The following is an 18,061-nucleotide window of genomic DNA, read 5'->3' on the forward strand; positions in this document are numbered from 1 at the left end:
CTGCCCTGTTTTCATCATGGCTGTCACTCAAGCCCCCCCTTCCTCTACCAGGTACCCTGGCTTCACTGGCATCTTACAAGCTGAACACAATGACTAGCCACCTTCGTCACGCTTTCCTCTCACCTTCACATTTCTTAATCCCCACACACTCTGTACATAATGGTTCCCAAATATTGGCACATTTGAATAAACAAATATGCAGAAGCACACAGAAAATGTATACTGACAACATTTGAATCCAGAAATGAGCTGAGACTCTGTATTACCCTATTTCTCTTGTCATTAAAAAAATAACCTGGATAACACAGTTGCACCCTGCAGCATTCCTGTGCAGCCACTGTCCTTATCTAAGCCAGAAACCTCAGGAGGGGCTGGATCCCTACGGCATCACTCCCCCACCCAGCCTACCCACTTAACCCTGACTCCATGACCTGCAGACTCAGCCAGCCACTTCTCTCCATTCCCACTGCCACTACCGTTCGCCCGAGTGCCTGCCATCGTCACGCAGTAACCCTCCTAACCAACCCGCAGCAGCCAGAACACAACCTGACTTGTCATTCCTGTTCTCTACCTGACACTCTTCAAAACCTTTCACTGCCCTCAGAAGAACCTTCGAAATCCCTGGTCCAGAAGATCCTTTATACCCACCCCTGCTTCTCTCATGCTCCCCCTCCCTCAGCACAAATACCACCAGGCTGGCGTCTGGACGAACAAGTTCCGCACCTGCTTCCTCTCCCCCCCCCCCCCCAGTCCATGAGGCTAACTCCCCCTCCTCCTTCAGATCTGAGCGGAAATGTTAGCGGCTCTAGGTCAGAAGGTAGATACCTCAAAACACTTTCCCAAGTACCCCCACCAGCACCTGCCACTTCCATCTAAGAAAGCACTGGCTGTGCAGAAATGCCTCTTTATTTCTCTACTTTTCTGGAGAATCACTGAAGGAGGAGCCAACGTCTTCACAATCATATCCCCTTTTTAGAACAGGCCTGGCACACAGTAGGTTTTCAATAAATATTTATTAGTGGAATGAATGAATGAATGAATGAATGATACGTGCCAGTTTTTTTAAGTCAAACGTGATTCAAATACTGTGGCAAAATGTCCTGTTTTAAAAGCATATACCCTTAAGAATTATATACTGTTGATGTCTCTTAGTTGAACATACTTTTCAAAAGGGGAAAGAATCTAAAACATTCAAGAAGTGTTTGGAGAAACATTACACCACCAAAAACGAAAAGTACAGAACACATTTCTCCTTCTTGTAAAAGAAGTTTCACCACCGGCCGCACTCACCTCCGTAAGCAGTATTGCTAGCATGTCCTGCCTCTGAAAGCGTATGGCCAGGTGGACGAGAGTATAGCCGACATCAAAAGCAGAAGGACGGTTCAGCAAGCGCACCTCATCTGCAGTCAGCTGACGTGCAATATCCCCTCCTGATGACTTGTATGCTTCTATAGCAGCTAAATCACCTTCTACAACCCCTAAAACAAGCATCAGAACAGGAAAGAGTTTAATTCTGTTTTTCTTCAAAAAGCATAAACCTATAGCATTCATTCTAAACTCTTAAGTGTTTCTCTGGGCTTCCTGGATCCTGGGACACCATTTAAATGTCCTAAAGAATATAAGGAAAATGTATGGATTCCCCTCCCTTGAACTTCTTTCCAGACCTAGAACTGCCTAGTTAGGTTACTTACCTTCACATCAGTGCTGGCTCCACACTCTGGGGGGTTCAGAGGAACCATGGGAATATGTTAATGAGACCAGACGTCAGCCGTCTAGTCTGACAAACCAGACTTCACAGAACACACTGAGCTCCTGCTCTGGTCCTGACTGTGCAGAAACCAAGGGGACAGGGGTGTTTCCCGTCAGCGCTGGGCCGCCTTAACCCTTTACACCCGTGTCTGAAGCTGAATCAAAACAAATTCTGAGCCTTCCAGACTGCGTAGAGCTTTGAAACAATTTAGAGCAATTAAAACCATTTTCATCGTAAGTAAAAGCAATGTTTCAACTTCACAATTTCTCATAGTCAAGTCTTCCTTTACCCATTAAGAATTATTAATACAGTGAGAGGTTTTGGGAACGTACGGGGGGATGGTGAATGGGGGGAAGGGGGTTCACACAGTGTGAGGGATGTAAATGATAAACGTCTAAGTTTTGCTCTGTCTTGTGCACCTGAAACTAATTAAAAAACAAATAAAAAAAATAAAAAAAAAAGATTAATACAGTAAAACTTGAACCAGATGATTTCTGAACAAAAATGTGCTACAAAAACAGTACAAACCGTTGACAGCAGAGAGATAATAAAACAAGTATCACCTTTCCCAAATCCATAAAGAAGTTTCCATTCCCACTGAACCATGTTATAAATCTGAACACAAATTAACATTAAGACAATAATCCTACTTACTAAGCAGTATACTACTTCTATGGATAATAACTAGCCTTGGCAAAAAATGAAGGTGTTAACTTCAAATGTACAAATAGTGTTTAAAAAAAACACCAAAAAACACCAAGACAGTAGGACCAAATAATTGTTTCCTATGTTAACATCAAGAAAAGTGTGTTGGGTAAAATGCTAACACTAACTAAAAATATTCTTATTTTTTAAAAAGCATTTTTAATTGTTATCTTGAATTAGGAATTAAATAAATCAGAGCTATTCCTTAGAGTATAAGAGATGGCTACAAAGCCACATTTCCCCCAGTTATTAAAAATACCAGCTTTAAAATGATCATTCAAATTGCCACGTTAAGGAACGCCCGTGACCGCAGAGCACTACAACGGGCAATGGGAGAAACACAGGACAGTAAAGAGATGACTAAACTCAAACAGGTTTTCAGCACATTTGTGAACCATAAAAGGCCAGCTTCAAACGTTTTCAAACTCTGGTATCAGAGATCCTTTCTAGAAATCTAGATTCTCTCCCCAAACAGTGACCCCTGCCCCAACCACATACATTTTTCAGGTTAAGAATCCATGATATCAAATGAGAATGCCTTCTTAAAGGCATTTTTATTTTCACAGCAGTGTACGTAGATTCATACACTCAATATAAACGCCTAAGTCCAGCTGGAACCCCCACCCCCAATACACGAAGGGCTCAAAACACCCTTAGGGGGCAGAGTCTCCTGGAGAAGTCATCATGGCTAAACCATAACTTGGCTCCGGTGCATCTTCTCAAAAGGACAAGCCTTAAGAACAGACCCAGAAAGTACTAGTCGAAATCAAAACAAATCTATGGTTAAAGAGCCAAGTACAAAAGAACTCTAAAATACCTTCTTAACCCGTTTTAATGAACAGATGAGAATCCGGTAGGCCTCCTAACTTTGTGAATAACTTAATGCAGGTTGTTTTTGTTTTGTTTTAAGAACTGAACATGCCCCGCTCTGCTTCCTTTTGAATATGTAGTGTTTCCTCATCAAGGCAACTACTGTTCCCTTCAGTCCTACCAAAGCTCTATTTCCAGTGTGTGCAGTATCACTGCACCTTTTTACAGTTTTTAGCTTTAACCTAAATATATATGTATATATAATTTCCTTGTATGTCATAAGAAATGTTCTAAGCCCTTCCAAAAGCAACCCAAGGACCAAAAAGATCTGATCAATTTACACACACATACGAGATATTTTTATTTCCAAAGCAAAGATGAGGTCATCTGAAGCTAAACACTAACTGACTTCATTCTCCTGGATGGAGGAAGGGGACATCTTCTAAATCACCATCTTCATTATTTTTAGCTAACTCTCCATGTAGCTGACGTCTGAAAGAACCTCATCTTACAAATTCTTGTGTAAGAATTCATTTCCTCTCTAATGTTTCTAGGGATTTCTGTAACCAGAAACTAATTAGCACAATGAGGGGTACAGATCAAACAGCACAACCAATATAGCAAGCCTGTGCTCTGGAATTAAGATGTACAATGTCACCTGGTCTGCCTTCAAATAAAGTGACTTTTTAAACAATTTAAACAGAACTTCAAACGGTGAACTGCATGAATTACAGTGAATTATAACTCAGTAAAGCTGATCCACACATGCGCAGACACACACCACTTCTGTTTGGCCTGATCCTAAATACCAAAGACACTGAATTGACCCCACACACACCCCCACCCCATGCCCTGCACTGAACTGCAGTCAGGGTCTGCTGCCCACTTCCAAGTACGGAGTAAAGACAGGAGGGCAGCTAATGAAGGTGAACAGTATAGAGACTGTTCTCTAGTCTTTACAGCATGAAATTCTCCACACTCTCCAGAACATGAAAGACACAAATTTAAGTACAGGCACAAAGTAATATTTAAAAGAAAAGTATTTTACTATCTAATGTTTGGGGAATATATCATTCCATTATTTTCATTAACCATAATTAAGAGCTCACAGTTTCAGTTACTGGTGCGTTTTCAGCTACAAAGATGAGTGAATTTATTACAAATCAAATTTTATGAGAATTATCACTGAACTGTCCACATTTTTGGCATATCCTTATTACATACTGTTCAAGGAGAGCTACTGATTAACATTTAGACAGTTTCTTGATAGAAGGATTTCTGTTGCACACACGGTGTGTAAAAGGATTTGGCCCATACTCAGATAATTTCAAGTTTTAGTGACCACGTTTTCTACTTAGGGGGGGAAAAAGCATCAGATTATATGCAAACCAACTGAAAAAATACCTTTGAGTTCTTCACATAACATTGCACTTTTACCACCTTTTAAGATTAGGCAATAAAAGGAAAGTAACAAGAAGGTAGAAAAGTTGGTGGGCAACAAATACAAGTGGCAAAATCTCAATATGACAGACCAGAAAAAAACAGCAAAGTTCCAGCAGAAAAGAAAGAGGTGATGTACACGTGCTTTCCAGGTTACTGGCTTCTCCCAATGCCTGAGTACCAGAAGCATCTTTCTCTTAACAAGTGTCTATTACACGATCCATTCCTCCCTCATTCATGCTATGGAGGCGAGTGAGAGGACACCAGAAGGCACTGCGATGGTTGAACTTTATAAAACTAACCTGAAGTGTCATCACACATTCAAAACTGACTGACTGAAATACACAACTAGCGAAGTAGTGCTGCATTCATTACAGATAAAGAAAAGCGTTAATAATATACTTTTAAAAACATGAACACCTAAGAATAAGTGAAAGCTACTGTATTATATATTACAAATTACAAACTCGTATTAAAAAAAAGAAAAGTACATATCTACTGTTTCGTAAGCTGGGCCAGAAGTAGAATTTAACATATTTGGAAGCCACAGGTCACATCACACGGGGGCCTTCACAGCTACTATGGAACTCCGTTGGTTAGAATATGGAGCTGGCTTAAAGATGTTTAGAAAACAGACTTATTTTTTCCCCCATATATGGCACAGTTTTCAAAGTTTTGCCTTATTTTTCTTTTATGACATAAAATCATAATGGTAACTAACTTTGAAAAGAATGCCAAATGGTAAAAAAAAAGCCAGGACTTACCTGAGCCCACCTGGGCCAGCTCAACACTACCCTGGAGTTCTATGGTAGCTGTGACATCACAGCATGCTTTATGCTGTGGGGTGAGGGTGGACTTGGAGGCAGCTGGCACAATTTCAGGAGCCCTTAAAGAGAAAAGTTAGTTTTAAGTGGTAATGTTCAGAATGCCGTTTACCGTGGTCAGCAGAAAGATGCAGCTGTGGCTGGCTACAACATCTGGGCAGTTTCTCCCTCTACCCAGAGTTTAATTCATTTAACTGGTCTTACATATTAAAAGGCAACTCTACCACCCAAGAATCCCTTTTCTTTACACTCCTTAGCCATCCGGCTACAGTTTAATCACAAACTTGCTTCAGATAGTCACAGCAATCTCTTTCAATACTCAACATGAGCTGCTTTTTAAATAAAATGACTCAGTATTTTTAAGTGTATCTTCAAGTAGGCATAAGCTCCATGGCAATCTCAAAAATAGTTTGAGCAGGCAGACCAAACAAATCACTGTTGGATGGACTTTTCACATAATAACCAATGGCAACAAGTTAAAAATCTACCATTTCTATTCCTAGACGAGTACTATAGAGCAATAACCTTTCAAAAAGCCAAGAAAGATGGAAATCCCAATTGGAAATAAATCCTTAAATGTAATCTAATATATACTGTACCAAGATGAGCCCCTATGCAATTCATTCAATAAACTCACTCCATTATGAACAACATCCTCTACAGAAAAATAAGATCCAATGACAGGGAAGTCAAAATGGTCTCTAAGTCCTTCTAGTATTGCTCATGACAAACTGCCAAATCGAGCTTATACTTTGGAAATCTTACCTCCTTTCATCTTTGATCAGACTTTTAACAACCCAACTGCTGTGGAAATACAAATTCCAAAGTCATGAAAAGAATGTCTGAGTTGACAGGTACCTTCATAAGAAAGATCTTCCCATGCAGGAAGAATTGCTGGGAAAGCAGATGCGAGGATTTACAGGCGCACGTCACAAGTTGTCTTTGGAAAGGTGATCAGAGATGAGGACCAGTGTTAATAACGGGTTAAAGGAGATAAATGGAGTTCAAAGTTACAAAGGTCACTGAAAATATCACCAAGAGTCAACTGAGGGGGATATTATGGTTCTTAAAAACCTGGGGTTCTGGTTGTATAATATATATGTACATATATACACACATATGCCAAAACCACATTCACCCCTGAAACCAAGTCCCGAAAGTTTTTCTGACCTCATCAAAATTTCTTCTGCTGCAATTCCAAGTTATCCTGGCTCAATTTGAAACCAAACTAGATGTTTAGAATTATAATTTTGAAGTAGTCCTGGAGGAATAATAGTCTAGCCCAGTCTCTTTTCCAAGTAAGAAAACTAGAGGGTAAATGAACATTTTTAAAACTGGGTGGTGGGGGGCAGTTGGGGGATAAAAGGAAAACCTCTCAAAATACTCTGACAGAATTAAGATGGAGAATCATCAAATCCAAAGAGATGTTTTAAAGTTACTTAGTCCATCTTGATTTGAGGTCCCAGGTATAAGCACAAAACAAGAAAGTCCCTATAATTTCCATTGTAAGAGGAAGTCCCACAGCTTCAGTAAACTCAGGGCCCCACAAGTATCCAAATAAGCTGAGTGGTAGCTTTTCCCCGAAAAAGTTTCAGGCCCATACGTCTAACAACTGACCTTCAGCACCTATGATGGGAAAACGATACTGCTATCCAACCCAAGTGCCCCCCAAACCTGGCTCTCCTCCTTAATGCCTCCCCCCCCAGCCCCAACATCAATTCTTCCAAGTTGTGTCGGTCCTACCTGTGAAGTCTCCTCATATCCACCCCCCTCACTCCATCTCCATCGCCTCCCCAGGTCAAGACTGGACTATCTCACCTGGATTGCTGTACTTTCCTCCCAGATGGTCGGCTTGCTTTCACTGCTGCCCCCTCCCAAACCAGTCTCCAGAGTGATCGTCCTAAACCACAAATCTGACTGAGGCCGTCTCCTTCCAAAGGTTTCCACCGCCCTCATGGTGAAAGGCAGGCTCCCTACCCATAGTGACAGGCCAGCGAAGGTCTAGCGGTCCCCTGCAGCTGTCTGTCAGCTCCCGTTCTACACTCCAACGCTGCTGACTCCTTTCAGTGCATTGGACAGGCTGTGTTCTCTGCAGTCTGGGATCTTAACACAAGAATTCCCTCAGACACAAACACTTTTCCCTCCTCTCTAAGGGTTTGGCTTAGATGTTACTTTTTCCTGAAACCCCTCTTCACAGTGCTTGGGAGCACCATCAATGAATAGCTGAATACAGTATAAATGGATGGACAAACGAACAAACAAGGAAAAGGCACAAGCTAAGAATTTTGGAAAGCAATGGGAGGGTGGAGCAGAAGGGACATATGCCTTGCTTTTCAAATATCTAATAAAGTAAATTGTTAAAGCACAAAACAAGAAAGTCCCTGTAACTCGCTGCTGTAAGAGAAGGTCCCACAGCTTCAGTAAACTCCTGACCCCACAAGTATCCAAATAAGCTGAGTGATATATTTTAAATGTGTGATACTGATGTTAAAAAAAATAAATAAAATAAAGAGCCTCAAAACAAATGATGAAAAATCATTTTGTATATAATAGAACCACCCAAATCAATGGGGAAAGAATTTGTTTAATAAATCATATTAAATTTTTTAGAAAAATAATTTAATCCTTAGCACAATCCAAAAAACTGTAAGACAATAAAAATAAAATATTAGTACGGCTCTCTTCAAAAAGGGAAAGAAAATGCCCAACAAGCATAACTAGTACGTATTTTTAATACAGGTATTAGTTATGTTTATACAGACTTCACATAACTTGATAAAAATCACGCACAGAAATGGAGATGAATCAACAGTTCACAGAAACAAACACAAATGACTAATTAAATGAGGCAGGACACCTCCCTTGAAAACAAACACCAGCGAGACACAGCCACAAGTGCTCTCTTACAGTGATGCTGGTACAACCCTTCAGACAACAATTTACCAATATGCATAAGGGACCTTTAACACATTTACATCCTTTAACCTTTTAATCCCATTTCTGGAAACCTAAGAAAATCGTTAGAAATGCTGACAATTTTGGTCATCAATACACTATCACAATGAAACATTTTCAAGTAATCCAAAAGGCTAACAAGGGATAGGTTAACGTACAGCAACTCAAGTCATACTACACATTCATTTTCAAAAGATGAAAACATTTTAATTCAAAATGTAAAGTTCAACAAAAAATGTACAATTTCAGTTACATAAAAATAAATATGAAAAAACTGAAAATACACCAAGATGGCATTTCCTCTAGACAATGATACTATAAATTAGTTTTATTTTTTCTTAGCTTTTCTTATCTCTGAAATATTTTACAATGAGTATGCTCCGCTTTTATTATTTAAAAATGAACTAAACTTTCACATTCTTACAGGAAGTCGTTACATAATGTTTAAATTTGACTAAATAAGAAATAATGCTATGTCCATCAACAGATGAATGGATAAACAAAATGTGGTACACACACATGTAGGGGAGGGGAAATTTTCCTGTCTTCCCTCTTCGTTCTTCTGGCTGGTGCAGACTAACAGGGGAAAATAAGGGAACGTAATTCCGTGTGTACGTGCAGGAGCAGCTCCGTAAGGATGTGGGAGGGGAGGACAACGCAGGCAGCACAGCCATCTGAAGCTAAGGAGAAAGGGGGTTGTGGTTTGGGACTGCGGGGGGGGGGGGGGGGGCAGGGGGGCAATTTACATGGAGATGGAAAACCAAATGTTTGCTGGGACACCTTTTAAAATTCAGCACAGAGGACTTCATGAAAGGGCCTTGCTGGGCTCCTGCCTCTCTACCCCAGCCTAGTGCATAGTAAACTAGAGTCACATGAGGACAGCAACCTTCCTAGAGCGAGGCTCTATCTAGATTCTTTTAGGCAGTTAGGGGAAGATCAAAGGTTCTTCCTGAGTCTTTTATTTATTAAAAATAACCAGCTTAAAATAATCAATATCCTAAAAAAGGCATATTCTGAGATGGGAAACTCTGCTCCCTCTCACATACAATGGAATGTTATTCAGTCTTCAAAAGGGAATTCTGACACACACTACAATAGGGATGAACCTGGAAGACATGACACTAAATGTCACAAAAGGACAAATACTGTATGATGCCACTTACACGAGATACCTCTAGTCATACAGAACGGGGGTTGCCAGAGGCTAGGGAAGGGGGAATGGGGAGTTAGTGTCAATGGATACAGAGTTTCAGTTTTGCCAGATGAAAAAGTTCTGGAGATGAGTGGTGGTGACAGTAGCACGACACTGTGAATATGTGAATATACTTAATACCACTGCTCTATGCACTTAAAAATGGTTAAGATGGCAAATTCTGTTACATATACTTTACCACAATTAAATTTTTTAAAAAAGGTACAAGGACATTAGTCAGAAATATTAGAAATGCTGTTCAAATATCACCTATGTAGTATTCCTCTCCCCATAAAAAGATAAATGTTTCCATTTTATGTAATCGTATCCAAATTAAGGACCATTCTGTAAAACAGATGGCATGAACTCTGAAAATGTTAATGTCACCAAAGAGTAAATTTAAAACAAAAAACCCACCTGAGGCACTGTTTAGATCAGAGGAGACTAAAGAGATAAAACAGCTACATAACAGGTACCGTATAATCCTGACTGAACGGGGTTGGGCAATAGCTGCCCTGTTTCCCCGAAAACAAGACCCAGCCAGACTGTCAGCTCTAATGCACCTTTCGGAGCAAAAATTAATAGAAGACCTGGTATATTTTATTTATTATATTAGATTATACTCAGTCTTATAGTAAAATAAGACCGTGTCTTATATTAATTTTTGCTCCAAAAGATGCATTAGAGCGGACAGTCCGGCTAGGTCTTGTTTTGGGGGAAACACGGTATTAGCGAAACTATTGGTGAAAATGAATATGGACTTCAAATATTAAATTTTTCTGGATAATCATATTGTATGCTTACATAGAGAAAATGTCTGCCTTTAGGACATACATTGCTGAAGTACTTCGAGGCAAAATGTCATGACATCTGCAGCTAACTCTCAAATGGTTCAGGAAAAACTTACACAGAAAGACAGAGACAAACAGCCGGAGAGAGGGAGCGAGCACGTGACAAAGTACTAACAATTAATGTAAAATCCAGGTCAAAGGCATGTAGTGTTTGACGTAATGTACTTGTAACTTTTCTACAGGCTTTGAAATTTCTCAGAATAAAAGGATGGAGAAAAAAGTGGTTGTCTCTGCATAGAACTGGAGGTAGAGAAAAGGAAAAAAAATATTGCTTTTCTTTATGAACTCTTCTATCTACACTGCTTGATTTTTGAGACATGTGCATAGTTTAATAAATGTTTAAAATCAATTATTTTCTGGTAAACAGTAAAGTTCTCTGGAATCTAAACATCTTTTTATGTTTAAACCATACATTTGGATTTCATAATTCAATGTGTTCATTTAATATAGTGCTTTTAAAAAATGAAAGCCTTTACTAAATCAATGATACATACTCAACTGTTAGTATCGTATCATCAGAACCACCAGGCAGATTCCCTTTCTCAGCATCAGGAGGTACATTATTAGTTGGCAGGCCTGTGTGACCTATCACTTGTTTCTAAAAGCCAGGCATGACGTCTCCGACAGACGAAAGGCAACCACAAGAACACTGCTAGGATTCCATTTCTGCCATTGCCATCCATTTGCCAACACATTCCTTCCTAGAAGCTTCTATTTTATCCCAGGTGTCAGTAAGCACTTTCAAAAGCCAGACTGAACTGACTAGGGGAAAGAAAATGTGTGTACATTCCCTACATTAGAGTCTTTGATATTGCTGAGAATTATCACAATTCATTTAAAAATCATCCCATAAAACGTTACTTTATATCGAGTTCCAAAATCACAAGAAGAAATCCTTAGAAACCAAAAACTATCTGGATAGTCCATTCACGGTGCTAAAAATAATTCTATTACCTGTAATATCAACTACCTTGGACAGGAAGGAGAGCCACAAGCAAGAAGGTGTATGGAGTGCGAAGACACCAGCGTTTTTGTAGCTGCACACACACACACATCGCACAAAACAGGACCACAGTTACCCGGGACATTCAAAAGGCATTGCCGGCATTCTAGCACTCTGCTTTCCTTTTAAGGATGCAATGCGCCAAAGACTTAGTGCGTGAGTCTGCAAAGATTTTGGATTCTATTAAAAGCTTTTAATAGAATATTTTAACTCCAACCATTTTTGTTTTTAAAATGTTATTTAAAAACCTCATGGTTTTAATTGTCTAAGACCCATTTCCTTTTTCTCTGGGCTCTGCCTTCATCCATATGTAAAGCAACATATGAAGGAAAAAAGGGCACGAAATCAGAAGCGTATCAGAACACTCAGTCTGGTGTCAATATAAAATCAAGTTCTTAATCAAACAAGATGGCCCGTTAGCCTCCTGGAATAAATGCAGCGCTTAAACATTAACCACAACTTAAATCTGTCAGGACAGTGAACAATTTCTTTAGCTTCCTCCCTAAAACCCAAAGATTACGTCCAAAATTTAAATATTAGAACACATCTGCTACTGCACCACCAACTCAGAAGTGACGATTACTGCAAAGCAATTCCATAGGGCAGGAAAAAATCTAAACATGGAAAACTGATTGTCCAACAGCTGTGGTACCAACTTGAAAATAGACCAACAGGAGCAAACAGACCAAATTCATATGTTGCTTTACATATGAATGAAGACAGAGCCCAGAGAGAAAGGTCTTGGGTCTTAGACAATTACTACAGACCAAATACTACAGAAATGCCAGATTAAAAATCAAGTTCAAATAATGTGGCCTAACCATGGAATGCTGCGACATAGTTATAAGTGACAGATTACTTTGGGACACAACAATCAACTTCATATAGGCACATTTACCTAGCTGACTTGGAAAAAAGGCAGGATTGAAAATATTAATATTCACAATATAAACATTAATAAAAGTTCTGGTAACAGTACTCCTTTCAACCATATCGAGCATAGTGTGATTTATGATAAATATATATATTTGGTCTTCATGCACTGTTTCTGGCACGTATCTCCTAAAACGTTATCTCCTTAAATTTCCTACAAGAGCCATAAGGACATCTTTTGTTATAATATTCAGTTTTTTGTTCCCAGTTCCTAAGATGGCTCCAAATAAAGGTGAAATGGGTGTCTTTTGCTATTCATATAACAGGGCCCTTTCAACCACTTCTGAATTTATGTCAACGAGGTGACAGGTGGAAAGCCCCTAAAGATGGGGGCTGGTTGCCAGGGGAACCCACCCTGTGATTAGAGGGCGGAAACTTTCAGTTCCATCCCTAACTCCTGGGAGGGGAGAGGGGCTAGAGATCACATCAGTCACCAATGGCCAATGCCTTAATCACACCTGAGTAACTGAACCTCCATAAAAATGTGTAAGCTACAAGATTTGGAGAACTTCCAAGAGCTTCCGGGCTGGTGAACATGTGGAGGGGCTGGGAGAGTGGCAGCCAAGACAGGGCATAGAAAAATCCATGCCCCTTCCCTTGCCCTGTGGCTGTTCTTGAGTTAGACGCTTTCATAATAAACCAGTAATCTAGTAGGTAAAATGCTTTCCTGAGTTCTGTGAGTCATTCTAGCAAATTAATTGAACTCAAGGAGGGGGTTATGGGAACCTACGATTTACAGCTAGTAGATCAGAGAAGCACGGACTTTCGATTGGCACCTGAAGTGGGGGCAAGGGCGGTGCTATGGAACCGAGCCCTTAACCTGTGGGAGCCGATGCTCTCCAGGGAGTGTCACGATTGAGTTCAACTGTAGGGTACCCAGCTGGTGCCTGGAGAATGAGAACTGCTTGGTTTAGGAAACTGCCCCTTCCAGCCCCCCCCCCACCCCCCACACATACATCTGGAGTCCAGCAGCACTGGGAGTGTAGTCTAAGACTACAAGAGACACACAGAAGTGGGGCTATCCTTACGCACACGTCCACCATCTTTGTCCAGGAAAAGACAACAACGTGGCCACGTGACATCAAGCGAGTCACTCAGCCTCTCTGTGCCTCAATTTCTCTCATAACAGAATGACAACTCTAACGCCCTCTAGAAACTGGTGACAGTTACATTTTTCTGAAGTTCCCAGTCACGGGGCAACTGACAGTTCAGCATAAAAATTCTGGTTTCACGGGGTGATCACTTCGTAAGGTAGACAAATGTCTCATCACTGTGTTGTATACTTGAAACTAACATAATATTGCTTGTCAGCTGTAACTGAAAAATAAATTCACAAAATGAACTAACTAAGTTTTTAAATTCCAGTTCAACGTGCACATGTTACACAAGCCTGATTCTTCCTCCCCGACAGCCTCTACACCCACACCTGCCCTCAAACCCCTCCGGTCTTCCTCAGCAGGGTCACTGGACAAGCCAATGCAAGAAACATGCAGCTGTTGTTTAAGACATGAGACACAAGGCCAAATAGGAAGCAATAGGTCCAATGACAACTGAATAAAAACTTTTCAAGTAAAAATTTTATTTGATCTAGGACGTTAGGTATAGTAAACACACAGAATGACTTTTTTCTTTACATCATATTATTAAATATTCATCAAATTATCAAAGATTCACCAGTGAAGGTAGGAAGATGGAGAAATTAAAGGTAAACAAACCTGACTTTAGACTTGTCATGTTTGTAGACAGCCTGGTGAAAAACTGAGGCCTCTCTACTCTTTCCCATAAGACCCTGTCTTACCTATTTGCTCTGTCTTCCCCTGACAAGGAGAAGGTGAGATGGCTCCCACTGGGTTGAGCCTCAGGTAGTCTGCAAGGTGAAGACGACAACGGAAAGCTAGGAAGACAGTCAGGCATCCAGAAATTCAGGAGAGGAGCAGAATAAAGGTCTATATGACCAGATCCCAATTTCCACAAAGATTTATTTGCTGATTGATTTAACAAATATTTGAATAGACATTCATCAGGCACTATTGTATGTAATAGGATACAGCTGTGAACAAAACAGACAAAAATTCCTGGCCCTCATGTGCTTAACAATGTGACTAAGTATTATTAGAAGGTGACAAGTACTGTGAAGAAAATTAAAGCTGGGGGAAGGAGGTAAGGGACAATGCTGAAATTCTAGAAACAGCAGTCAGGGAGGTCTCACCAAGAAGGCAACGTTTGAGGAAAGAGCTAAAGGAACTCAATTAGCTCCGTAACCCTCCCACCTGGACAAAGAGCTATCCAGGCAGAGGAAGCGACAAGTACAAAGGCCTGAAGCACAGTCACCCAACAGAAAGGCGGCCAGAGTGGCTGGAGTGAGAGTAGGTTGAGCAATAGACGAGGTCAGAAGAAAACATTGTATATGAGGAAAGGGGTGCAGGACAGAGAGCACACAGGGCCCCAGCCTTTTACTCTGAGGGACACAGGGAATCACTGGAAGCTTCCGAGCAGAGTTTGCAAAGAGCAGCCCCCATGGAGAGAACAGACTGTAAAGCAAGGCGGAGTCAAAGACAAAGAGAAGGTCATGGTTTGCACCAGAGAGAGTGATGAAAAGCAGTCAGATTCTGGATCTATCTGGAAGGCAGAGCCAATGATATTTTCTGACAAAAAGGAACGCGGTATAAGAGAAAAGAGGAAAAGCAAGGACAACCTAGGCTTTGCACAGCGAATGGACCAAACCTGCCGTCAACTGAGATGGGGAGATTGAGAGAATCAATAGATCTGGGGGAGAAACCAGTTCAGTTGTAGCCTCACTGAGTTTGAGGTGAGTGTGTGTTACAGACAGTCCCTGACTCGTGATGGGTCGACTGGCGCTTTTTTGACGTTCGATGGTGTGAACGTGATACGCATCAGCAGAAACCTTCCATGGGATTCTGAACTTGGAGCTTTCCCAGCTGGCGACATGTGGGATGATGCTCTCGCATGACGCTGGCCAGCGCAGGGAGCTGCACGTGCAGTCAGCTGAGCGATCACGGTGCATACAGCAGTCTGTGCACTGGGTCGCCAGCATTTGGGGGATTTTGTGTTTTTTCACATCCCAGCATGTCTACAAAAATGCCCACCTGTGTCTCCTGCTTCTAATGAGAAGAGGAGGAAGGCAATTACTGCTGAGATGAACAAGACACCTGCCCAGCCACAGGCCCAGGTAAGTGTTCTGAGCCTGCTGAAGGCAGGCTAGGCAGCGAGCTTCTGCAGGTCAGGAGTATTCAATGCCTTTCGACTTACTGGGGTTTCGTTGGGGCAGAACCCCCATTATTAAGCTGAGGAGCATCTGTATTAGATATTCAAGGGCTGATGCTGCGTAGGCAGCTGGGTACAGGAGTTGAAGCTTCAGAAATACAAGCAGTTTTCACACAGATTTAATCTGGGATTCTCATCTGACCCTGTGTCTTTTCAAGGGATCAACCTGGGTCACAAATTTAAATATATTCTCTTAAAGGGCAACTGACTCACTACAATAGCAGAAGGAAAATGGTGAGCTAGGCAGTGCTATCCTCCTCTCTCGGGATGTTATTATCTATCCGGGTGGCATCCGCAGTGCCATGACCGCCCAGAAAATACCTGGCAGCAAACTGCAGACATTCCGGAGACAACTGTACATTTACATTCCACCTCTGCCCTTCCCGTCCCGGCTCCCACCCCCTGATCCCACTTTTGCTGAAGGCAGGTTTTGGCTCTGCTGTCCCCAGCGTCCTCTCGCCGCCTAAGATAATATGACAGGGAAAACTGACACCCAGGAGTCACGTTCAAGACCCCTGCTCAATACTGGGGACTCCGCTCACTTCTGCCTTCTCCCCCAGAGTCTCCCTCACTCCTACTGTACCAGCTACAAGGCGGGCCTCAGGGTGAGCTGCCTTCCAATTTCAAATGGGAAAGTCTCACATTTGATACTTAGTACCTACGTTTTACACTCAGTATAGATTTTATACTTAGTGTACATATTTTGGAGATTTTTATGTGCTGCCAAAGAGTGCTGGGATGATTTTTTTAAACGCCTAACATCAATCAGCAAGCCATAACATAGCTAATGAAATCTGGAGAACATAAGACAGGAAGAAAAGGAAAGATTAATTTTCAGTACATGAGGGCTTCTGTTAATTAACCCAACACAATGTAAAGAAGTTAAAAAAAAGTTTTTAACAAATTTCAGACAGGAAGACCTGATTACTACTTAATAAAGACAGGGCCATAACCTCTCACACAACTGTTCAGAACCATATTGTGTAGTGAACAGTAAAAAATATTTGTTGATGGGAAGGACAGAATCCACAAAACCAAGGACCAAATGCAATCCACCTTTGGCCCTAAGAACCTAGAAACTCTGGAGTGGGTGGGAATCGGGACTTAATGACAAAGAAATTATTTTGTAAGTGAAATGACCAAATCCAACATTGGTCCTGCTGGTAGGAGTTTTTGTTCCACTTTTAAAATGAACCCACAGCTATTAGAATTTGAAGAGGTACAAGGACGGCTGTTCAAAAGAAGTAGGGATAGGTGGGAAGAAAGGAAAGTTGGCAAGCACGGAGCAGAGAGCAGTCAAAGGCAAGAAAGAGCCGCCACCAAGACAAAGTACATTGACTGGTCTAACTCCTGTGTTCCGAGGAGAGGAGTTCTTGTCCTGAGATCCACTAACTTGAAGAAACAACGAACCTCTGATTCCTAAAGGATGCTATGACCCCCCAAAAGAGGTTAAGAATCAGTGTAGTGTAGTTCGTTTCCATTTAGAAACTTCCGTGTACTATACCACCACCCTGAAGTAAACGTATGCATAGTACACTGCTGCCTGCAGAAATGATTTTAAGAGTGTTCCAAAAGGCATATAGCTAACTGAAAGACAATCACGCCTAAATACAAAAGGTCACATAATGTAAGATTCCATTTATATGGAATATCCAGAATAGGTAAATCCACAGAAGCAGAAAGCAGACTGTCGGTTACCAGCGAGGAGGAGGAGAAGGGGATGGGGGGTAACTGATTAAGGCGGACAGGGTTCCCTTTGGGGTGATGAAAATATTTCAGAACTAGATAGAGGTGGTCACAACACTGTGAATGCAGTAAATGCCACTGAATCGTTCACTTTCAAGATGGTGAATTCTGTTACATGAATGTGACCTCAATTAAAAAAATAATAAAACCCTTTTCTATCTCCTTATAAAAAGAAAAAAAGGCAAACAACACCATAAGTGTCACCCCAATTTGGGGAGGAAAAACAAATGAGATGAAATGGGACAACCCAGACGGCAGAAGACGGCCCAGCGTGTTTTCAGCCCTCGGCCTCAGGACAGACACCAAGTGCCGACCAAGTTTGCTGCTCAGAGGGCTCACGTGCTGAGACCGTCTTTTTGCCAAGACAAAAACGAAAATAAAAAACTCAGATTTCCTGAAATCTCTTCTTAAGACTTGATGCTCATATAGTTCATATAGTTATGTCTTCCATATTCTTGGGGCTGTATTCAGGGGGATAAACAAAAGAAATGGGGAAAAATATAGCTACAGCTAAGCCATGTTTAAGGCTTAGCTATTGTTCCACATGACATTTAACTTTAGTAGTCC

At 41.2% G+C, this 18,061-nt stretch overlaps 1 protein-coding gene and 1 long non-coding RNA gene across 4 annotated transcripts in view; one reads left to right on the forward strand and one right to left on the reverse strand.

The window, feature by feature from the left end:
- Nucleotides 1–18,061, reverse strand: part of ZRANB1 (zinc finger RANBP2-type containing 1) — a 53,505-nt gene that overhangs the window by 14,566 nt on the left and 20,878 nt on the right. For 2 of the 3 annotated variants that reach the window (XM_019742171.2, XM_074338827.1), the window contains one exon: nucleotides 1,291–1,478. In XM_019742171.2, the coding sequence (XP_019597730.2) occupies nucleotides 1,291–1,478 (188 nt within the window). Of the gene's footprint in view, nucleotides 1–1,290; nucleotides 1,479–5,469; nucleotides 5,592–18,061 lie in introns of all 3 variants that reach the window. The other variant, XM_074338826.1, reaches the window with a different exon arrangement.
- Nucleotides 15,460–17,894, forward strand: LOC109452894 (uncharacterized). Its single transcript, XR_002138204.2, has 2 exons — nucleotides 15,460–15,653; nucleotides 17,668–17,894. It is a non-coding gene; the product is annotated as an uncharacterized LOC109452894 (long non-coding RNA).

The sequence above is a fragment of the Rhinolophus sinicus genome, linkage group LG07 (assembly GCF_036562045.2).
Source record: "Rhinolophus sinicus isolate RSC01 linkage group LG07, ASM3656204v1, whole genome shotgun sequence".
Classification (NCBI taxonomy): Eukaryota; Metazoa; Chordata; class Mammalia; order Chiroptera; family Rhinolophidae; genus Rhinolophus; species Rhinolophus sinicus.